The 25,542-nt window shown below is 26.7% G+C and overlaps 1 protein-coding gene across 4 annotated transcripts; it reads right to left on the bottom strand.

Annotated features, from left to right (window-relative positions):
- Positions 1 to 4,310: 4,310 nt before the first annotated feature.
- Positions 4,311 to 25,360, bottom strand: LOC107454173 (atlastin-2). Of its 4 annotated transcripts, none has more exons than XM_016071260.4 (15): positions 24,937 to 25,327; positions 24,368 to 24,591; positions 21,165 to 21,299; positions 20,536 to 20,640; positions 18,047 to 18,097; positions 17,103 to 17,159; positions 16,286 to 16,378; positions 15,228 to 15,366; positions 15,014 to 15,141; positions 13,584 to 13,640; positions 12,258 to 12,329; positions 10,730 to 10,879; positions 9,095 to 9,309; positions 8,528 to 8,594; positions 4,311 to 7,967 (listed from the first exon to the last, which is right to left on the bottom strand). In XM_016071260.4, the coding sequence occupies exons 2-15, from the start codon at positions 24,566 to 24,568 to the stop codon at positions 7,827 to 7,829; spliced, it is 1,611 nt and encodes a 536-aa protein (XP_015926746.1). In that variant the 5' UTR covers positions 24,569 to 24,591; positions 24,937 to 25,327; the 3' UTR covers positions 4,311 to 7,826. The 4 variants fall into 4 exon arrangements, with proteins under 4 accessions (XP_015926746.1, XP_015926749.1, XP_015926748.1 ...); XM_016071263.3 differs by having other exon boundaries at positions 5,567 to 7,967; positions 25,242 to 25,360; XM_016071262.3 differs by having other exon boundaries at positions 5,567 to 7,967; positions 25,168 to 25,321.
- Positions 25,361 to 25,542: the final 182 nt, after the last annotated feature.

Raw genomic sequence — 25,542 nt, 5'->3', positions numbered from 1 at the left:
TTGTACCGAATAATGAATATATGCATATATACATTTTTACATTATTCAATATTTTTTGAACTCACTCCAAAATTCTTAATAAGTAGGGAGCTTTGCTCCTCCAATTGCTCCGTAATCATTTTCATTCCTTGAGTACACACTTTCATTTAAAAAAAAATTAACAGGTTAAACAAAAGAACTACATATATGAAACAAATATGCTCCAAACGTCAGAATTTAATATTTTATCGATGAAAAACCTTTAAACGCAAAAAATAATATTAATCCTATGAGCAACAGAAACTACATTAATTCTACAGTATGAAACAAAAAAAAATTCAGGTACCTATATCGGGAAAATATTGAGTCTTTATGTCCGTCAAGGCAAGGCCAGGATTGACATAGCATTTTTATTGATGTTGCAAAAATATTTCTTTAAAAATGACATACCTTCTTTTGTTGCATGAGAAGAATTTAAAATAAAGAACTTTTCATCGCTTTTAAAATCTGAATTATCGGATCAAAATCTGAATCAACAACAAATCATTATTTGATACTAGCTTGTGTTAATTTACAATTACAAAAATAAAAACAAAATTGTCCTTTATTTTAATGAATAAAGGATAGGGAGGAAGCAAACAAATACAAACACACCTCAATAATGTATCAATATGCATTATGAAGACACTTTTTTTTAAATTTATTTTGCAAATTTCAAAAGATTCAAACATTTACGTTTCTATCGACGGTGATAAAGCGCCAAACCCAGCACAAACGTTGAAAATCCTGCAAAATTTCCCCGCAACTAGAATTAACAAGGCTTAAAGGTTCGTGGGCTCGTTATTTGGTTTCTGACACCTCCCAATCTGCACTCCATCTCGTTAAAAGTATCCCGCTTTCTGTCAAGCCTTACGTGACAATCTTATGGGGAATTCCTTTCCCCACCCCTCCATCACGTAAAACTTCAACCCCCCATTTCCATTTGATGCTGGAAAAGGATGCTAAATATATGCGGTTTTCACCATGTGGTGCGTGCTTTTTTGATCTTGCAGAAATGACATTTGTTACATCATGATGAAGATGAAGGTTATCATTGAAAATTCATATTGTTATCGCTTTTCGCATCTGCGAATTTCAATTCCTGATCTTGACATTAAAGATGCGTTTTGTGTCATTTTTTCGCATATTTCCGCAGAAGATATTCGTTGTTTAATATTAAAGATTGAGTCGGTTATGAAATTTGTCAGATATATTCTCTATATATTTTCGTTCGCAAATTTTTATTTATTAGTATTGCAAAATTTATCTAGCCAGTATTAGAAAATTCAACTTATAAATAAAGTGTGTAAATGAAATTAGATAAAATACTAAAATATAAACGTATCTTCAATAAAGCACTCGGGTGTTTGGGTTATAAATAAGTGTGTAAATAAATAAAAAGAAAAAACAAACATTTTTACAAAGAAATTTTCATAAAATTTGTAAAATCAAAACCCTTTTTTTTTTAATTTAAAACTATACTAAGAAAATTAAACTTTAGCATGTGATGATTTATAATAAGAATTTGAAGCTTTCAAATCGGCTGTTACAGGTTTTATGCGTAACAGGTTTTATGCGTTAAATCGGCTATTACAGGTTTTATGCGTTTCAAGATTTTCTCCTTAAGTTCTATTTTTTTTAAAATTATTATACAGTAATGATATTTCTTGAATAAGACTGAAATTCTTTTTTCTTTTTTTGGCAATATCGACATAATTAAAAAAAAAAGCTATTGAAAATAAAATAAAAAGGGGGTGGGGACTACTCCAACATCCATAGCTGCCAACATGGTAATTGTTCATGATATTTGTTCATGGTAATTGTTGCATAATGTACTAAATATTTTACCCATAGCAAATTTTAGGGATTTTAATAGTCATTAAAATAGAAAAACTACAATATTTTCTAGTTATGATTGACATTAATGAACGTGAAATGCTTACTCATAATTTCGAATATTAATAGGCATTTAATTCATCAAAGATTGCTAAAAGATTTCTCAATTATTTTAAAAAGAGAGTTCTGAATAAAAATTAACTGAAAATTTTAGAACAAAAAAAGTTTGTAACTGATTTCTACAAATGAGGTTCGCTTCATTATGTATCAGTAATACTTATTTAATTTTTAAACAGCCAAGGATGCAACAACAAGGATGCGTAGTCATATTTTTCAACAAAAAAAGCACTTTAAAAATATTTTTAATCACTTTCCAAAAAAAAAAATCATAATTAGGATCTGTGCAATAATAAAGATTGTTTTCTTATATCGTTTAAAATTCTTAATTTATAAGCATAAAATCAATAAAATTCAAAAACATTTTCAAAAACTTTTAAAAGATAGTTTTTAAAACTTTTAAAAGATAGTTACATTTTGCAGAGAAAATTGTGAAAATCATGCATTTTTTGTAATTTAAAACTATAATTGACGCCGCAAAGAAAAAAAAAATCTCTCTTTTTTTTAAAAAGGATAGAAAATTAAGCACTTTTTACAAACCTCGAATTAAAAAAAGCACCTTGAAGGGCTTTTAAAAAACGTAAATCAAAAATAAGCACCTTTAAGCACTTTTTAAAAACGCTAAGCACCCTGTTCAAACAAGCAAAAATCTATACAAAAATTCTATTTCAATAGGGATTTTTTTAGGAAACTTACTAAATATTAGGAAATTTTCTAAAATGTACAAAAAACAGAATTTTAAATAAATCAGTAGACCAGGAGAAATTGGCAAATCCAGTAGAGTTGGCAGTTTGAACATCTAATTCATAGATTATGGGGCAAAATATATAATAAAACACACATTTCATGAAACAATATTTCAGTCGACTCTTTTTAATTAATTTTGTACATTTCAATTTTATCATTCGCCGTTTCAAATCACCAGAAACCTGCTTCACCACCATGTACTCAAAAAATTTAAAAAAAACATTGCAAAAATGAGTAATAGCATTAGTTTTCTCCTTAAAAATTAAATTAAAAGCACATTTAAATGAACTCCTCATTTCAAATTCCTCCGAGGATCATTGGGTTTCGAAAGAAAATATTTCTTAAAAGAATGGGGAAAACCCTTTTTCTTAAAGGATATCAGTGAAAAAGCAATCCATGGCAAGTTATCTTTCAAAAGCATTAGTTATTCAATTCCTGCTATTATTTCACACTCTCCCTACATATATTTATATATCTTGTTCAAATTTTCATCGCTAATAAAATACTTTTTATTCATCCACCCAAGTGCAAATACATTTTTTAAACTTGTAGTTGACACATTTTTCAAATATTAATTTCTTAATTAATTTTAGTTTCATATGACTCATGTTGAAATACGCCTACTAATGAGAACCAAACCATTCATAAAAATAACCAAGTTTGATGGAGTATTTGTTGACCTAAGTGGGAATTGACTAAGTACAAGAAAAGTACAAAGTACAGGAAAAAAATTAGCACAGGAAAACCTAGAGTAAATTATGTAGTTTCTAATGCTGAATTTATTGTGTTTTTTTTTTCCATTTAAAATATCTAATTGCAAACAAATTAAGAGAAAACTTCTCCTTCCTCTCTTCATAATAGCAGCATTTGCAAATTTATTTGCAATTTGATATTTTTAAAAGAAAAATGCAAGCATTTAAAACTGCAAGCATTAAAACTTATTTTAGGTTTATCGTAAATCGTATTAGGTTTATCGTACCGTTTCTATACCTGAAATTTTAAACTACTGATACAAAAGAGAATTTTCCATATAAAGATATTCCAGGGTTGCCACTCAAATCCGGAAAAAAAATTTCCTGTACATATTATACAAAATAAATTAAGAGGAAACAACAATTACCGTGGTCTTGTGTGAGCTATATTGGGTTAACAATATTTATTAGTTTTGATTGTTGAAAAAAACAGCAGAACATACTTCAATAATGCTATAACAAATGAAATAGTTTAGTATGGCTGAAATATCAAAGTTAAATATCCCATAGATTACACTTTGAGAGGTCACCATTCTTTAAAAGACAAAAATAAGAAAAAAAATTCCCTGTATTTTCCCTGTTAGTCAAGAAAAAATCGAAATTCCCTGCATTTACCCTGTTATTTTAGGTGATTTTCAAAATCCCTGTATTTTCCAGGTTTTCCCTGTGGAGTGGCAACCCTGTATTCTCATGGTATAGCGCCCTCTTAAGGGTGTTAGTTCCTTATTTTTGAAGAAGTAAAACCTAAAGAAGAAAAAGATGACCGCCATATTAAAACTGCAGGAAACCATTGAGTGAGAAAAGATTAAGAAACACGAAATGAATATGTTGTAATATATATATATTTAAAAGATATTTATTCAAATTAGTTTTATCATAAAAATATTTGTTAACTTATATTTGACATCATAGTAACATACGAAAATAACTGCACTTGGTGCAGAAATATATATATGTATATTGTTAAGAGATTCTGCTTTTTATTATACATATTTTAACAATAGTGCAACATTTAAATAGGGTTGTTACAGAAACACTAAATAAGAATCCCAACAAACAATCAAATTTCAATTTGGCAAGCTTAAATCGCAAGAAAAAATCATGTTGAAAATTAAAATAACTGAGATATAAAGTATCATAACATTAAAAACCCAAACATGATATAGGTGACAAGAAATATTTAAGGTGTATATTAGAGAGAAAAAATATAATTAAAAAACAGCATTATTGCTATACAAATCTACAAATCTATAAAATAGATGTTACGATTCATTCGCATGTTTTTTATGCTGCATTTTACACATCTCAGATTAAATATAAAAAATAAAAAAATGTACAAGAGATCTAAAGTGTGCTTGTGACAAAATTATTGCATATATTTCACTTAAATGCTTCAACGAACAAAGCAAATTTAAATCATTCTTTTACATAATTGTAATAATAAAATCGGAAATAATTTGATACTGGCTTTAAACAAGGGTGCCCTACCAAAACCACTTAGCGAACATGCTAATAAAATAGTTTTCAAAACTCAAATTACAATTAGAAAAATTAGTTTATAAAAATTTATTTTTATATATTTCTGATTTTTTTTTTTTTACTTTTTAAAAAGATAATTTATTTTGAAATCTGCTTTGTATTTACAATCTATAAAGAACACTAAAAAGTACATTCAGAAATGTAAGTTAAAAAAAAGTTTTATCAAAAAAATCTTAATTTCCACATTTTTAAATCATTTGACACTTCTAGCGAGTGAACAAATAAAAAAAAAAGGTACGACTCTCAACACCAAAACTGCAATAAAGTAGACTTCACACATAACTACCTTCTAGTAAGACAATATCTAAGATTAACAACAAAACAATTTAAACATAACAGTGAAAACTCTTATATTACTCATCTCATATGGCACTTTGAACTATTTACTGTGATTGAATGTGTATAAAAAGTTAGATCTTCTTCAAACAATTAATGACACATTGAAACTACCAATGACATACAATAGTCAGCTGATATTTTTTTTTATCATTTTCATAAAATTGGCAGTGGGAAAGGTACAGAGATCATACCCCAAATAAGGCAATAAACACTTGCCGTTTTTGTGATTGCAAATACAAAAATAGCTTTAAAAACAGTCCATAATAGTTTTGAATACCACACAATACTTTACAGTTGAAAGAAATTCACTAAACTGAACGTCTAGCACTATTTTCAAAAAATCTGGTATTAAATAAAAAATAAATATAGATGTTACTATAGCAAAAGCTATATACATTAAAAGCTTGGGCTTTAAATTATGAACATTAAATAGATAACATTTCATGTGACTTTTTCAGAGACACTACACACTTATAAAAATTGCGATAAGGCAAAAACCGGTTTGGATTTGAATATTGTTGAAAAACCTGCTAACTTTTTCTATTTCTAAAGAAAATTTTCTCAAGGGGTAATGAGATGAAAATTGCAGATAAAAAAACTTTTTTCCCCAGAACCAAAACTTGTCACTGTATTATTTATCATGTATTGATCTACATATTTAATTTGTTTATAAGAAGTGCTGATCAATATAAATTAAAATTAAATTTATACATTGAATGTATGAAAAGAAAAAATATGAATTTTGCCACCACTTTAAATATAAAAATAAACACCTACGAAAAATCCATAAAAGTTGGCAAATAACTAAATCAAAAGCAATCAAAGGAACAATGAATTTAAATTTTCAAAGAAAACAGAAATTTTGGCAAACTGGGAACACTTTAGATTATTTGAAAGGATGCTTCTAGGTAGAAAATATTGGATATACATGTATTTTGACTTAATCATAGTAAAAAAAATATTTAGGAAGCATTTTGAAATAAATGCAGATTCCTTATTATTAAACTAATGTGACGTTTCTCCAAATATACTTTATGTAATAAAACACTTCTAATAAAGTAAGTATAAAAAAAAAAGTGTAATAAATACACTTACTTAAATTACAGAGACACTGAAAAGTTATAAAAAGTGCATTAAGGCAAAAATCTGTTTGGCTTTAAATAGTGTTGAAATTACAAAATGTGAACAGCACAGTAAAAAATATTATTTCAGAAACAATAACTTTCTGAATTTTTGAAGAAAACATATTTTTACAATCAGGAAATAATATGTAATCATTTTTTAAGAAATATTATAATATAGAAAATTTGGGATACACATGTTTTCTAAAAGTGCTTAGGGAGCATTTGAAAATAAAAGCAAATTCCCCACTATTCAATTAGTGTCACGCTTCTCGGAACATAATATTTCATAAATACAATTCTATAAAAATGTTTAAGAAAGTTCAATAAGTAAATTAATAGCTGCCAATAATTTCATTATCAACTCAAATTTCAATAACTCACATTGAAATCAACACAAACCCAATGCATTATTCACGGTTGAAATTTAAAACAATTTCCTAAGACTTTTTGATAAATCTATCAATTATGGATAAAAATCAAGGGTGACACTCTTCAGAAATTACAAGACAGAACATTTTTTTTTTATGAAATTGTTTCGTTAGGCAAAGTGACAGTATCTGAAAATATTTATCACTTAATATTTTGAAGATATGAAAATTAGTAAATGGCATTTCTGATGCCTGATTTAAAAATTTCCATAGTAAACTAATATTATAAATTAATGGATGGCCCTACAATTCACCCTTAAAAAGAGCCATTCTTTCCTATTAAGTTCTACCGTTTCATAGAATTTAATTAATCAATATACTTTCATCATAAATTTATGTAAGACTTAAGACTATTAGTCCTGAAAATTCTGAAACCAAAAACAAACAAGAAAGGCAAGAAAAAAAACATATCAATCAATTTTACATAATTTGTGGACAATTCATTATGTCAACACGTCATAATTTTACGGCTGTTACGTTAATTTTACAGTTTGAGATAGTAAGAACAATGTAATGCCATTGTTAAACATTTTTAAGACAATTGGGACTTGAAAACTATAAGCTTATGCTTAAATCTTAATATTGCTGCATGACTTTAAAAAAAAAAATTTTAAAAACAGAAAGATACAACATAAATCTATCTTGTGTTTAAAAGAGTGACACCTTTGCAAAATACATAGAAAAAAAATATTTTAATACTTAAAAGGATTAGATATTATAAATATTTTAATACCTGAAAGAATTATAAATGAGTTTTTTTCCTTATTAGTCTTTTGCTTGTACAAATTAGTATGCTACATATTACTTAAAAGTTATACAACAATCCATTAAGAAATAATCAGCCTTGCTTCAGGTACAGATAATAAATACAAACAATCAGATATTAACCAAAGTTTTAACAGGGAAAATTGGTGTTAAGCATACAGTTATTTCACATTTCTGTGTAAAAGATTAGTATGTATCACACTAGGGGTTTCCAAAGTTTCTATGGATCCATCCATGGATGTAGTAAAATTACCTTTGCCTGCAAAAGCTTGAGCAATTTGTTTCTGGCTGGGGAATATAAACTGTAACAAAAAAATAAATAAAAGGTTACATTCAGAAACACATTAAGAGATTTTAAAAATGTCTCCTTTTTAAATAGATTGTTTGATTGAAGAAATAATACAATAAAGCTAAAAACGAGAATCGGAAAATACTCGGACAAAGACTATCATTTACCATTTTTTATATTGTTTTTGATAATATGATCTATTTTAACAGTCAGTGACAAATTTTAAGCAATTTTTAATTATTATAATATTATTTTATTTGTCTTTTGGCACTTAGATAATTGAAGAGTAGGCGACTATGAAAATTTGTAGAAATTATCTCACACAAGAAACATCTGTAATTTACACATTTTATTACTGTTATTTTATTTTTATTATAAAAATAGTTCTTTTGTCCATTCATATTTCGTCTTGTTAGAAAACTTATTAAAATTGTCAAGACTTTCTAAAAATGCTCACAAACAACCAATTAAACATTTTCAAAAGCTGCAGAAGAAAAATCAAAATATAATTAAAGTTTCAGTTTAACAAATAAAATAACAATTTTAATTTAAACAGTAGAAAAAGACACTTACATTAGTCAAAACAATGTTCACCATATTATCAATAAATGTACCAACATGATGAGCTTCTCCAGTAAACCTAAAAACAAAACTAACAATATATTGCTTACCTTTTAAAACATAAAAAAGATTAATTAAACTGAAGATGGTTCCAAAAATAACCAAGAGTTTGAAAAATCAAAGAAACACAGAAGCATCTAGAAATATACCATTTACTACATTCTGCTTAAGAAGCCAGGTGTTTATTCAGCATTAACAATGTTTTCAAAAAAACCACTATTTGGAAAAACTATAAAATAAAAATGTTTTAAAAATAACCACTATTTGCAACAACAACCTGGCACAGTCGGAGGAGAAAATTATAAGATGGCCACGCAAATATTTCAATTTAATTGGTCTGACATGTAGCAAAAACATTGATCTATTTTTTCCCAGTTAATAGTGTCTGCTAATAATACTTTGAAACTTGGCACAAAAAAATTATTTGATTTTCTAAGCAAAATGTAGCAAACTATGCATTTTAATTTTTTTGCACATTTCTTTAATTGTTTGAAACACCCAATATTTCAATGTTCTTACCTGCAGTAACCCCACAAGCCCAAAGCAACTATGGTGAGAACCATAAAGAAATTTATTGATACAGCAAATGCTTCTAATCCTAATGCTCTTAGTAAAGTAGAATTTAAATAACAGATAACTATGATGAGAAGTAGAGTTGCAGGAGTGCGAACAGCATGAGCAATCTGTTTGCCATCATTGAATCGAACAAGGCTACTGTACATTTCATCTATTTCCTGAAAGTTAATAAAAATGTAAAGATTAAAAAATTAATTTCATGACTAATTTACACATGATAAAATTTAAACAAAATTCAGTTTTATTATGTTCATCTAATTTGACAATATGTTTTCTTTTGGTACATAATATGCTACCAAGATACAGATCATAGTTTCAAATTTTTAATTCTCTAGATTAATTGTTTTAGGAAATTATGGGGTTTCTGAATAATAACTGGTAAAATGCAAAAAATGCTTTTGTACTTTATTATAAATAGGCTGTATTTGAGGTTGAATCAGTTAAGAGCGAGTTAACTTTTTCTTTATACAAACGTAAAAATATAAAACTAACAATCAGGGTTCGTAAAAATATAAAACTAAGAAAAGATGATCAATCTAGAAAAAAATTAGTACCCTTCACAAAAATCCCAATTTCAAAAAAGTCCCTTAATCCAACCCTTAAAAAGACCCTTTCTCATCAGACTTTTTTAAATACAGTCAGACCTCGATATAAGGTCACCCTAAGGGACATCGCAAAAGTGACCTTATAAGCGGGGTGACCTTTTAACCGATTCATTAGCAGTTCATAACTAAGCACGTAAATAGTACACATTAAGACTTTTTAAAAATGTTTATACAAACGAAAACAATCAGCCATAAATTAAATATTTAAGTCAATAAATTCTAACAGAATTAGTAAAGAATTAAAGAAAATTAGATTTTCAAAAAAAAATTTAATTTACAATAAAGCTGTTTAGAAATTTCCTCAAAGTGCACATACATACATTACATCTTACCTTATTTAAAATAATCATTTTATGCAGGTCTGTCTTGTTTTTGGTTTCATTTTTTGAACAATGTTTTCTAGATTTTGTAACTTCTCAAAATATTACTCAGCTCCCTCATGATTTTTAAAAAAATTTCGTATCACATTTATTGCATTGGAGGCTTCCATATGGGTTACAGCTACAGTCTCAGGATCACTGTCGTTGTCCTCACTGACCACAACTTGTGAAAAAATTTCAGAAATTGTAGCTTGTTCATTGGCTGCAACATTTTACTAGAACTCGAGAGGCCTTGTAAGGAAGTTAAATAGGCTTTTGTTAGAAAAGAGCTTCCCTCGCCTCAGATAACAATGACCTTATAAGCGATAACGATTTTTAAAACTTGACCATATATCCGATATTTTGCAACAAAGAATTCCTATTTAGTGAGCCAGGACTTTGGAAAAGTGACCTTATTTGCGGGGTGACCTTATATGCGGGGTGACCTTATATGCGGATGACCTTATATCGAAGTCTAATAATTAATATATTATATAATTATTATTATAACTTAATAATACTGTAACATAATCCAAATTGCACAAATGAGAAAAAAAATTTATATATTTAGTCTGTTTAAAAGACAAAAAATAATGAAAAAATTCCAAACAAACCTTCACTAATTTTTCTTTGAAAGAATGTTCAAGCTCTTCATTTCCCATTTTCTTTGTTTCTGAAAATTTCTGTAAGGCAATCTGGCGAATTTCAAAGTGTTTTCTCTCCAAAATTTGATGGCTAACAAATGGTCTGTCACCACCACAAATCTAAATATTATTAATTGCATAATAAGTGTTAAGAATATATTGTACAATACATCAACTATAATTAATAAAATGCAACATTTCGCTTTATCTTAACATTCTTACCTTCTTTATCTTAACATTCTTACCTTGGGTGCAAAAATGCACAGAAAATCATAGTTATTCCTTTCTTTTATTTACTTATATATTACAGACATTTCTCCATTATTTACTAAACATATTACACTGATATTTTCCTTAGCATTTATCAGAAATATGGAACTCAGAATAACAAATATAGGAAATTTATATTTGCTATTTCAATTATTAAATATTTAAAAAAATTGCATGCTGATTTATGCCTTTTACTTTTATCTATATTCCTAATAAAACTTTTTTTTCTTATGCTCCTACAAATTGGAAAAATCTAGACTAGAATTTCCATTCAGATTATTACTGGTCAGTTTACCAATTACTGGTCAGTTCAGTTTGTCAAAAATTCGCATTAAAAATGTATATTCGTAATGTAACTGCATTTGTAATTAATACTTAAAAGCTGTATTTGCAATACTTGGGCATATTTAAATAAAATCCTTTTTTTAACAGTTTCTTCATAGAATATTATTAGGAAAACTAGTTTTCTGATAGAAAAAACAACCAGGTTGTACATATAACTGCTAAAAGTTATATACAATAATTCAGTTCCATTGATGCAACTCAAACTCATGTATATAATTTTTTTAATTGTAACTTATTCTTATCATTAAACTTAATATTATATTTTATTTTAAGCCTAGAATTTAGACAGGGTTACACATCTTTGTTAAGTTTTTGATTAAAATGAAAGCAAATTTCTTGATAATTTGATAAAAACCAATTCTTAAATTCTTTCTTTCTTCAATCTTTCAATTCTTTTTTATAACCATTATGAGCTGTGATGGCTCAGTGGTTAAAGCACTGAGCTGTTATTGTGAAGGGCTGGGATTCCTGATGGGTACCAGCTTGTTTAGGAAGTAAGAACACTATGAGCACAATGTAGACCACATTGTAACCATCATGTAATTGGCCCTGCAATTGCAAAGCCCTAACTTCAATGACACCACACTGGTCCACAACGGGCTGTTGCGGAAATTGTTTGCTTTTATTATAGCCATTATATTTTAAATAAAAATAAAGTTCATGGAATTAAAATAGCATATGCAATATTTTGCAAAAAAAATTCAAATAATATAATATATAAATTTCATAAACAATATACATTTAAAAATTAACAGTAAATTAAAATATGTATATGAAAAAAAAAACATAGTACAATAGTAATGCTACAAAATAACAAATAGATGAACATAGGAACAAGCACTTTTTAAAAATACTGACTTTTAAAATTATTTTTAAAAATTACCTTTTCCATTTCAGCAGAGTAGTATTCTTTTGAATTTGCAGCTGCTGACAGGTTGTTAGCTTCTGCAGTCGCCTTAAATAAGAGGCATTACAGTGAAAAAAAATACTGTGAAACGTTTTAAGTTTTATATAATGTATTTGCATATGGTTCAGAAACAGTATAATTCAAAAGAGCAAAAACAAAAGAAAAAAACATTAAAAAATTTAACATTTAGTTTTTAATTTTTTCATTATTATTAAAACATTAAACCCTTTGAAAGTGCATATTTTTCCCTATTTTAAATACATTGAAGATTAATAAGTCTTTCAGCATTTTTATAGGGAAATTAATACGTATCAATTTACTGTAGTCATTCCGAATTTATCATCAACTGATTTGAATTAAAATATTTTTAGATAAAGTGGGATTTTAAAAACTTGGATGCTCCATAGATTACTTTGGAATTAACATTAACTATAATTATAAAGTAATTTTATAATTTATATAAATAATCTAAAAAAAATTATCTCCTACATTTATACTTGATTTCATGGATTTTTTTTAAATAAAGTCATAACTAATTAACGAGAACACACTTAAATTTCTTTTAACTATAAATTTCTTTTAATGTGAACTAACTTTCAATGCCTTGCCAAATTGAATACCAATATAATGCTTTAAGTACTTATAACATGAATCTGCTTAAAATGAAATCTTTTTCAAGGTGAACAAAAATTTCATAAACCTTTGAAAACTTTTACATTTATCATGAACATAAAATTTAATTTTTTGCTGATAGATGAGAAAACTGATAATTAATTTGATTTCATTTAGTATAGATATTTAACTCTTTGCTTATGGAGGTTGCATGTTGAAGCCTGTCATTCTGGTTCACTTGTCACACTAGCCATAAGTAAATGATAAAAAATATTCCATATATTGTGTTACAGTGATGATTATTTTATTATAGCAGTCAATACAAGAGTTGAATGAATTGAACTGAATGTGAGGGAGGAATAAATTACTTAATATGAAATGGAAAATATAAAAAAAACTTTTATAGATTACTTGAGAAATTCAAAACAGGAATTCATGTTTAGAAAATTCTGCATACGAGAAATTAAAATAAACCTTTTTAAGCATTGAACACCTTAGATTCAATGTGGCATTATGTGAAATAACTAAAAAAATTAATGCATAAGTCACAAATACTGAAAAGCCTTTCTCTGTATTCAAGTCTTTATGAAAATATTTGTACTGAAATGTATGGTAAATATTTATTAGTAATTACATACTTTGAGAGATTTTTCTCAAAAACACATTAATAATAAACATTTTAAAACTTACATTCAGCATAGACTTAGGTTCAGGCAATTCCCCGCCTTTGAAGATTTCCACATATGCCTAAAATAAATTATAAAAACTTCAGTGAATAACTCACATATCTTTAAGCATTTTCATTCATATTACTAAATGGGTTCCTAAAGTAAGTGGATGCATGGAACTGATATTTTAGCAATTGCTGCCCTAAAAAATAGCTAATATTGCTTAAAAATAAACAAATCATGGATGAGCAATAAGTTCACCCATGATTACTAAGCAAATTCATAATACATTCAACTGTGTGTTAGTAATTCATTTTTACATTTTCTTTAATATGATAGTTACTTATAATAAAATTACAAAAATCAATATTAAAAACTTTTATGATATTACATAAATCATTATTAATTCCTCCTTCTTAAATACAATTAAAATACTAGAGTGGATTTTAAGAATGAGTTATGTAAATTATGCTTATATTCTCACCCTCTTCTATTAATTTTTGGTTCATTGTCTAACTCATAAGAAACATTCGTTACATGTATATAATAAGTAATATATCTCAAACAAAAATTATATGACTGAGGGCGCTGTGATAAAATTTTTAATCTCATCTGAGTTTCTCCCGATTTGAAAAAGTTTGGCAATCTCAGACACAATAAATGGAGTGCTCAGGACAATATAGAAATGGAAGGCTCAGTTTTTGATTATAGGAATTCCTGAACTAAGACGTATGTTGTCTGCATGCAGCAGCTCTTATTTTTGTAGAAAAGTTTTTTTGCTAATATTCATAAATGAAAAACAAAAACTGGATAACATTTGATGGTGTGATTAAAGTACAATAATACCTCTTTTTTATCCAAATACTTCTGTTAACTATAAGTAACAATGACAAGTACATAAATACGAATCACGAATATTGGATATTAAACTCGCAAGAACGAATCACGATATTGGACTTTTAAATCACGTGAATAGGAGGTGCAATGCACAATTTTTAAATCGTGTAAATACAAATCGCAATGCATAACATCTGAATCAGGTAAATGTGAAAATTGATGTTTGATAATAAAATCGCATGAATAAGAATCGCAATATTAGCAATTTCTTGGGCTGTTCCAAATATTCAAAGTAGCGAGAATCCGCCAAAAAAAAATTTAATTGGCGAAAGAATCACATGTATGCATCAGTCTCATTAGTGCGGTTTAACAAAATTTTTCAACATTTTGTTGGATTATAAGATTTTGATTAGTGGAAGTTCGCAAACCAATGATCTCGAGATACGCAGAATTCTGTGACATTTGCAGAAAACTCACATGCCCTGCCTCAAGTTTTTTAGGCCTAGACGAATGATATAAAAAAATAAAATAAAAAAACGGAATTCCGGAGTACGTCTGGAATGCAATCATACTTCTACATTACAAATTTCTTGTCAGATAATAAAAACCACTCACTTTAAAGTAATTTATTAGGTCCTTGCAAGTAACATCACGGCCAGCAATCTGTTTTGGAAGTAAATTCGAGGGTGATAACAACAAGGAAACTAAATCCTGTAGAGATTCCTTGAACTCACTACGAATAACTACAAATAAATGTTGGTGGTTTATATCTTTTTGTTTAAAAAAGTAATAATTTATATAAATTTTCAGAGAAAAAAATTTGCCAAACCAGAAAGTCTTCCATCAAAGTTAGGACTTGATGCTACTTCAAGTCCAGGATGGGGCATAAGAAAACATCCCACGTCAGAAAAACAAGATCGGATGTGCTTACGAAGTTGTTGAAGCTGAGGATGTTGCTTCTCTGAAATCTAAGTGTTATAAAAGAGGGAAATATTTACAAAAGAATAGAGTGGAATATTTAAAAGAGAAAAATATTCACATTCATAATTGTATAAACACTCAATTAGATTTTTTTTTTTTTTTTAAAAAAACTGCTACATTTAATTTTTATATTTCCTTATTACAAGATGAAAATATCAAGACAATAGTACAAGCAAAATTTTGTTTCAAGAATTTTTTTAAAGGCACAACTAATAACTCTATACTAAGTAATAAACAAAACCAATCAGTAATAATTAAAAATATTATTGTCATTGTTTAAAATATATTTTAAAATTAAATAGCCAATTTCCTTCGTATCTACGTTTTGATCCAATTGCTATAGACTCTATAGTCATTACTATGTTATAATACAGCCCTCTATACTATAGTCTAGAGGGCTGTAATGGATATTTTGGATCTCGCAACAGAATTACATATGTTCTTAAAATGAAAATAATGTTTTACTTTCAAAAATCCAGCATAAAATACAAGTCCTGATTCCATTATGTCGTCAAAAGCTTAATTTTTATACTACTTGTTTTGTTTCTTTCTAACTATATTTTAATAATATTTAAGCAACTCTAAATACAAACATGATGACGCTTAAATTATTTTGGCAATGTACTTTCAGCTACAATTCAGCGAGTTGAGAGAGAGTTGAATTTTACCCAATAAAAATTATGAGTCGGAAAAACAATTTTGCAATACTTCGATAGCAAAACAAATCTGTAACAGAAACATTGTTTTCAAAACCCCTAGTAATATGAGAGTCCCAATCAAAATTTTAAAAAATATATAAAGTTAAAAACACGCAATACCAAGGACTATTTAGAAGAGATGTCTGTATTATTGTGCTTGTTAAAAACCTGCTATACTAAAAAAGTAACAGTCCTTGGTGTACTTTACCTCCAATCTTCTATCTAGAAGCATCTGCCCACCAACAGCACCATATTCGGCTTCATAAGGAAAACTCCAATCACGCACCAAAAAGACCAATTTCTAAAAATAAATAATAAAAATTCAGTCATTAATTGACATTAGAGAAATTCAATCAGAAAAATTGTTAGAAAGATTACTCAAGACTTTTTCAATTTAAAAAATACTATCACTGTACCTAAAATTTTACAGAGTGCATGCTTTTCACCAGCAAGAATATTATATTAAAAAGGACACTAAAGTATAAAGACACTGTTTTGAATCATTAACACTTTCCAGCCCAAGATGTTGAAGGCAAGGACTCTTAATCACCAAATTTGATTGATTAGGTATAATATCACCATAGTAATTTCAGCTATTTGAAATTTGTTGTTACAAAAATTTCCATCCTCTGTATTTATTTTAACAACCACTTTTTTCAAACTGTTAACTAGTAGCAATACTCTTCAGCAGCCATGAAACCTTACCTTTCTAGTAGTAATATTAAAATGTAATATTTAACATTTGATATTGATCTTCCATAAATTAAATACTAAAAATAACCAATTTTTTAAAAAGGTCAATTTCTTGCACTTATTAACCTAATTTTTAACACTCAGCTTTAAGTAGCATGATAATAACATATTACATTTTTAAAAAATATCTATTACATTAATACACACAGGCAAACACTCCAAACCCAAAATTATTTCACACATGTCATTAACTAAGTTTATTTTGACACATAAAACTATTAATGTAGTTAATATATTGCTAGCTAGAGGAATAATAGTGTTAAAAGTCTTACCTGAAATGGTTTTTCATCACAACCTTCCATAGCTAATCTACCATATTCAGTAAAAAGCTAGAAGAAAAAAAATTAAAATATACAATATTTTAAATACACCTAAAACATATAATATCTATAGCAAAATAGAAAATCTGTCAATGATAAAATATGACACATTCCTTATTAAACTAGTTATAAAGATTTGTGGGCTTATAAAAAAACTCAGTCATGAGGTTGCAAAAGAGAAGATAATAAGAAAAGTGTAAGAGATTAAAATAAAAAAAGGCATGGAAAAAAAATCAAGAAGTCTTATTTTGAGAACAGTAATCTTATCAACTAACAATAATTCAGTTTAACTTCTGATTCATGAGAGAAAGATATCGAGTTTAAGCTTTCTTGCAAATGTTTTTAATAACATAATTTCCTCGAATTCAATTAAATAAATATTCAAATCACCTGGTTTTTTTCTTTTTAACATACTAAAAGTTAAGAATGATGTGATCATAACAATGATAAATAAACACTTTAAATGTGCTGCCATTAATAAAATTAAAAAGACATAACCCCAAAAAAACACATGAAAAATTTATGTTGAACAAATTTTTTGTGACTTTATAGAGCTAGCATTGCCTTACACTGAAGCACTAGGCATTAATAGGATTAATTGAGTCATTAAAAAATCTTTTTAACTATACCATCTAGTACCAGAATAAAATGGGAGGCAAACTAGGGTCGGTTGACAATTTAGACCTGCCAACTTTATTGAAAAACTTTTAATTACTGTATTGAAAAAACCTGCAAAGTATTAAGGTAAATTGAAAGACACAATCAAGAACAACAAGCCAAGATAAAAAGTAATAGAATAGTGGGGAAGGCTAGGGCACATCTAGGACTGATGTGCTAGTAAAGAAAGCATTAATGTATTAAAATAAAAATGTTGGAAAAAAAGAATATATCCTTACCTCCAAATGTTGCAAGTCATATTCATGAATATTTTGAGACAAATTATAGACCTAAAAAATATAGTGAAATAAAGTAATTTATGAATTAATAATTAATGATTAAATAAATAAATATATATCAGTCATAATGAACTATTTTACTTATCATATAAAATTCAATTCAATGCAGTTTTTAATCTCGATATTTTAAACTGTTTTAATTATAAAGTTAATGCTTTAAAAAAACGGATTTATCGTAATTAGGAAACCATACTATATAAAATTGTTAAGATTTGCATTTGACGAATACTTTTGATATTTTACTAATTTATTGGATAATAATTAGAAATCCTAAGCGCGGGCCCTGTGTGTGTATATAGATACATACAGTGAAACGTCTGGGAAAGACCACCTCTATGTAGCGACATTCTCTATGTATCGACCTCCTCTATTTACAACCACTTTTGAGAGGCACAACATTTTTTCCATAGACTTTGTGTTGAAGAAAACCTTTAGGAGTAACCATTGAAAACTCTTCCCACAACCGGGCAAAACGCCTGCGCTAAATACAGAGAAGGTCATATAAAGAAACATGAAAAATGTCCACAGAAAATATAAGCAAAATAAATAAGTAGATTAAAATGCATTCCGAACATTTGTGTGAGGCTCTTATTTATAGAGCTCTTTTTGATGATCTCTGAAAGTGATCTACAACCTCATGTTGCAGTCAAAGTGCACTAAAGATGATTTATTTATTCTTAGATTTGAATGATTTATTTTTGATTTATTAATGATTTATTTTTAAAGTTGAAAGTTAAATTAGTAAAAAGTTACTTTAGAAAAAAACTAAGCATCTTAAACAAACAAATCTCTTCTCATCTTTTAAAGTTAACTAATTTTTATGTCATAAAATTAAATGCAAACTAAAAAACATAATTGTTTAGTCAAAATAGTTCTATCATTCATAATTGGAAAATTCGCTCTTACACAACATTATATCAGTAGAGATCATTTCTACTGACACACTAAATTTTAATCATTGACCCGATTTTCATGACGTCACACAAGTGGCGTTTCTGTACCAAGAAAACGACACTGACTAAAATTAAAATTGTTTATGAAAAATCATGCACCCTCGCTAACATTTTGAAGTCAATGGAGGTAATATCTAAGAACTGCCAACCTCTCTTTTAATTTTACTGGGGAACAGAGATTAGTCGCTTCCTAGAGGTTTCACTGTATGTGTAAATATATCTTTTTTAAATACTGCACTACAATCTATTCACCTTCATTATAGGTAATAAAAATAAAACATGTTTCACTAGCACCAAAAAAGTTAGAAAACAATAGCTCTTTAAATATAATTTTGCATTAACAAAAGTTTTATAGTACAATTGAAAAATGCATAGTTTCCTATACACTCAGAAAGAATAACCTGGCTATTTTGAAACTTATGACGTAACTAGTTTTTCCACTCTCGTCTTATTTATGAACATAAAAATATTACAAATCACACTTGTCATTAAAGTAAAAAGTAAATATTTTTGAAAAAAAAATATTACAAATATTAATAAACAAATTAATAAATCTAAATAAAAATAAATTTAATATGATAAATCTAGTATAAAAAGAAATTACACAAGATAACTGATAAAAGGAAATATAAATAGTAAATACAACAAAAGTAAAAGATAACTGGGAAACAATTATTGTCATTTAGCATATATTTCCAAGATGAGATCTTTCTCTTGTGTCTTAATTTCCTAAATCTTGAAGAAAAATATAGATATTTCAGTAGTGCAATATTTTTTTACTAAGTGTTACATTTTAAAAAATGTTTTTTGAACAATGTTAAAATATATTATTTATCAAACAAACAGCATACTTTCTGGGAACAAATATGAATTTTTTTTTTTTTTTTTGATAGATTTCAATTCTTAACCCTTGAAACAATGTAGGTGCCAACTGCAAAATGTGATCCCTACATTTTGATTTTAAATTTATTTTAATTTTTTCTTAAGTTTTTTTATACATTTTTACTACAGGAAATAATTGGATTATTTAGGAACAATTTTAAAGATTAATTTTAAATTTTGTCATAGAAAGCTTAACACACAATGGTTTAAATTTTTATACAATAAAAAAAAAAAAAAATTTTTTTTAATCAAACAATAATAAAAAAATGTATTTTGGTTAAAAGACTTTTACAATAGTGTGCAAAATTCCTTTGACTCACACATTTTTATCTAAAGGGATATAATAAAAAGGCAATTTTTAAAAATATTCCATTAAGAGCTATTTGCCTCTCTTTTGATTCAATTATTGGAAGCCTATTTTTCAGATTTCAGTATATTTCAATGATAAAAATTGTAAATCCAACAAAATAAATAAATAAACATTTAATCCATAAATATGATAAATACAGTTTTGAATCATTTAAAGAAGCTGCAAATAATCTGGCTAAAAAAATTTTTTTTTAAATTCATTAAGTAAAAAGTATAAATGTTAACCTGAATTGAGCTTAACATGGTACTCAAAGCAAACACCGTAGCACACTCTTTAACAGTGGAACTACTATCAAATGACCCTTGAGTATCCATTAAGAGTACTGCAACCTAATAAAATATAAGACTGATTAATTTTATTTAAAAAGTTAAGTCATATTTAAAATTAATATATATTTAATAATGCATATTTAAAAAAAAATACTTGATAGACAGTAAAACCAATTTACCTATGGAAATGGATCATATGGTAATCAATTATGCTTTTAGGAATAAACTGTTTCAAAGAAAATAAGATAATTTATTATTTTACAGTACTTAACTATAGTAACAGATTTTAGATTAAGGATGTGATGTTTCTGTTAAATAATTAAGTGCTTTTCATTTAACTTTTTTTTCTTTTTCATATTCTAATGAGCAACAATTTTGTTTATTATTTCCAGAGTAAATATTAGAAATTTTGATAGCATTAGCAAAATAGCTGCTGTTCATACAAATGCTGAAATCAAAAAATAAACACACCTGTCAAAATATATTCTTATTTATTCAGTTTCATTTACCAGGAAAAAAGAAAAAAAAATTCTTTAAAAGCTATTTTTTGTAAAGATATAACTAGGAAAATTATAGAGACATACTTCTTCACCAGATTCTAGTTTCAGAGGAAAAACTTTGCTCCATACTAATATTCCAGTAGTATCTCTTTCTGAACCACCACGCCATGAAAATCCTTTTAATGGTTCATCTTCATTACCTAACCAATCACTAGCTCCCTGAAATAATGCATAAAATTCTTGAAATTTATCTTTTTACAGTAAAATAATTTTTAAAAAAAATTATTTATGAAATTCACCAATTAAAAGTAAAAATAAAATATTGTTAATCAAAATTTGCCTTCAGCCACAATAGTTTCGACCCCCATTTCTGAATATTTTTTCGCCTTTTGTGACAATTAATAACAGGTGGATTCATAAACCTTATATTATTGACAAGTTACACATTTTTATGTCTTAGGTAGTAAAGATAACTTATTTAAATTTATTTAACATGAACCCATTAGTACCTAAATAAAGATTTTGCAATAAAATTAAGTATAATAATATTTGATGTAGAAAAATTAAATAAAAAATTACTACAAAAAAAAATGCCAAAAAACAGGGTTGGCAGGTTTTTGACATGTGACAGTTTTTGACAGTTTAAACCATGGTTTCAACCGTCACGTCAAAAACCTCACTGTCAAAAATGTCAAAAATGTCAAAAACCTATATTCATATGTGAAATTTAATTAATACATAAAATTTATATATTTTTTAAAGGATAGTGTTTCTAAATATGTTCTAGAAAAAATAAATTTAAAATTTTGAAGAAACACTTATATTTTGAATAGTAACCAAAATCTTGTACTTTTGAAAACTCACATCTTTTGTAATATTATGTATTCATTTTCATGTGTTATTGAAAATCTGCAGTGATATTATTAAGAAATTTATTTATAACCAAATTTAGTGTATAGTATAGATTATACTAAAAATTAGACATTTTTAAAGATAAACATTAGCAGTTTTGTACATTAGACATCTTTTAAAGAAAAATCTTTTTAATATTCTTTTAAATCTTCTTAATAATCTTTTTAACATAAGACAATACAAATTTAAGTGCTTTCTGTTAAATACACAGAGTAGTTAGTGTCGATTTACAGTATATTCAGCCTATTCATTTACTATGCTGAAAATTTAGTTTATCCAAATACTTGTGAATTTCATTTTGCTGAATACGATATAGTTTTGTTGAATATCTAAATATTCAGCTGTTGAATAATTACTTCTTGCTTTCAAGATATGCATTATTTGTATTCTTAATACAAGTGGAGAAAAAAAAATTAAGAGATAAAAATTGTTTTAAAATGATAAGTGTAATAATTATAAATAAATATAATAAACAATATGAATTATATTTATCATTATTCATAAATATAACTACTTTTAAATTCAAATTAACATACTGGATAATAAAGATATTCGGTATAACATTAAAAAAAATTTTTTATACACTTGTATCTTATATCAAGTTTGTATTTATACAACATAACTTGTAAGTTCCTTATAAATATTAGTTATATGTTCCTTATATGTCAAAAATGCATAGTAATAAACTTTTAATTTTCTTAAGTATCAAAAAGAAAAAAAAAATTTTTTTAAATATAAATATTTAAACAATTTTTGTGCAAAATTTTTCTGCACATGCATTTGAATATAAATTTCTGAGATTTTAAATCTGTTATTTTACCTTAATTTTAATTAAAAAATATTTTAAAACCTGCTGATTACCTATAGTATAATTAAATTTCAATATAATGCATGGCAACTGTTGGTAGTTTTGAAGTTTATATATTTTCTTGGCAAACTTCAGTTTTTGACATTTTTGACGGGTTTTTGACGGTTTAAACCAGTATTATACCCTTGTCATGTCAAAAACCACTTTTTGACGTCAAAAACCCAACCCTGCCAAAAAAGTAGTAAAATTTGTAAAATATTAATACTAAACTAAACAAAAGAAAGTTTTTGAAACAGACGTGAAAATAAAAAGGCTACTTGTATGTTCAATAGAATACTTTATATGTAACTACTCCTATTTAAAAAAGTTAAGAGAAAGCAGTACATAAACGTAATTTAAGTAAGCTTATGCAATGCATTTTAACAACTGTCCGTAACTAGACACCACAGCCCCTCCCCCTAAAAAAATGAATTACCTTTAAGCTTCTCATTCTAAAAACTGTTAGCAATAAATATCTTTAAAAAGAACTACATTTTCATATTTTGCTTTTCTCATTTTACTTTAAAACTTATTTGGTCTTTTTTTAAAATATGAATTGAAAAATTGTAAACTAAGAGTTTAATTTTTTTTTCTTAAAAAAACAAAAAAACAATAGGAAGTTGATTTATTAATGATGTTTAACATTTTCTAATTTTATGAAGTTATACACAGACTAGATAAAATGAAAAACTTTCTACACACACAAAATCTCAATTAAAACTCTCTGCAAGCAAATGATTAATTCTTGTAACTAGTTTCAACCCTTTTGACGCCACCTCATTTCAGCGAAATATGTGTTAAAAATCAGGATTTTTTTTAAAAATTTTTTTAATTTTTATAAAACTCTACATTGATTCATTTCACAGGGATGAATGAACAGGGGTAAAAAAAAAAAAAAACTAAAAAGCTGAAATAGAAATTCAAAAATGTTATGTGCAAAAACACTTTTTAAATAATTTAAAAAATACATGAAATTTGACGAAGAAATGTATGCATTTTTTCATAAATTAATATTTCATGAATGAGCTTATTTCAAGCAAATTTAAAATAATTATAAAAGCGAGATAAAAATAATAGGACCATTTAAATTAATACATTGAAAATTACAATTTTAGAACATTATATGCATGGAACAAAATAAAATTATTTTATAAATAAAAATTACGATTTATTTATTAATTGAAATTTTAAGCACAGAAAATGTAAATACAAAAAAAAAATTTAAATAAATTTTATTTTTACAAAATAAAATTTAACTTTTCTATTTTGAGGCCTTTTATATTCAAGGGTAACATGGCACTGCTCCACTCATTCTAATGGTAGCTAAGCCCTTGGTAGTTGGCCCAAGGGAGGCTACAAGTAAAACCTTTCATGTGATTTTTTATTGCTTTTATTTTTTGTTTCTTGTGTGTTATTCCCAAATTTTCACCAACATTCTACTAAGATATGGATACGGAAATCTTTCCCTACTAAAAATGTTAATATAAAAGGGATATATAATACATGAAGAAGAAAAAAATTGACATACCTGTGATTCCAAGAATCTTAGCATAAAGTTTAATAAGAATGACTTTCCCTTACGAAATGCTCCAGCAACCGACACAACCACAATTTTTCTATCTTTGATGTCATTATTTAATAGCACATTTCGTAAATTTTCTTCAATGAGTTCAAAAGAGTGATCTTCTGCACTTACGATGGTGATAGCTTCACCCCTCTCTTGATTCATTTTGCCAAAGAAGTTTTAAGAATCTGAAATGCAATACTAGATTAAATATTAATAAGTAAAATATTTCGATAAAACGCACTCAAGTGTCAGCCGGTAAGCATTACATATACAACACGAACTAATTCGATATATTAGTGATCACAGAAATAAAACATAAGTATTCATATAACGAATTATAATTTCGAGAGCCTGCAATACAAATAAATTATTTAAAGGGATAAATGTTGAAACTGTTTTATTTCAAAATATTTCCCAGTTAGCATAAACGAGGAAGGAGGAAAAAGTATTATCTTGATAAACGACTAATACAATACTAAGCTAAATTGTAAAATAAACGTTTGAAATAAGTCAAATATGATTTTAATAACCTTTAATATAAAATTTTCTTTTCCATCCAAAAATATATTAACTGTTGAACAGATTTTTCTCGCTCAATATTGATATATCAACATACAGGTAGCTCACGTGCATTTGTTTGACTCCGTCAGCAATAATAAATACGTCATTTCCCGCTACTACGTTCACTATTTTTAATTTTAAATTTAATAAACTACCAGTAATAGTATAATCTTTAGAAGCAAAATAAAATGACTATTTACTTCTTCAAATATAAAATCATTAACTAATTATCACTTCACTCAAGTTCAATTTAATCTACTTTTAGATAACCTACAGAAATGGATGTTGTTATGGGTTTTGTTTTGATTTTGTTCGTTTTCTTCGCAGTTCATCTTTTCCTTCCCATCATGCCTCAAACCTAAATTTTCAATATCGCACTGTCTTGGCTGACCGNGACAAAACGATTAAGCGATAACGATGAAAACGATGATGTAATCGACCAATCAAATGCCTCTATTTATTAAAAAAGCGGTCAGCCAAGCAACAGCCTTTCAATATTTATTTTTTCAACGATTTCAAATTCTTTATAAATTTTATTTTAATTCATTTTCGAAAAGCAATTTCAAATAATTTTT

This window comes from Parasteatoda tepidariorum, chromosome 1 (assembly GCF_043381705.1).
Source record: "Parasteatoda tepidariorum isolate YZ-2023 chromosome 1, CAS_Ptep_4.0, whole genome shotgun sequence".
Classification (NCBI taxonomy): domain Eukaryota; kingdom Metazoa; phylum Arthropoda; class Arachnida; order Araneae; family Theridiidae; genus Parasteatoda; species Parasteatoda tepidariorum.
Note: the sequence above shows the minus strand (reverse complement) of the source record. Positions and strands in the feature narration are given on the sequence as shown.

Excerpts from the sequence above, each read along its gene's own strand:
- LOC107454173 (XM_016071263.3), bottom strand. The coding sequence starts at position 24,568 with ATGAATCAAGAGAGGGGTGAAGCTATCACCATCGTAAGTGCAGAAGAT. Across the intron at positions 18,098-20,535 it reads CCATGTTAAGCTCAATTCAG|GTCTATAATTTGTCTCAAAA; the intron begins GTTAACATTTAT and ends TATATTTTTTAG. Across the intron at positions 17,160-18,046 it reads ATGACTTGCAACATTTGGAG|CTTTTTACTGAATATGGTAG; the intron begins GTAAGGATATAT and ends TTTTTCTTCTAG.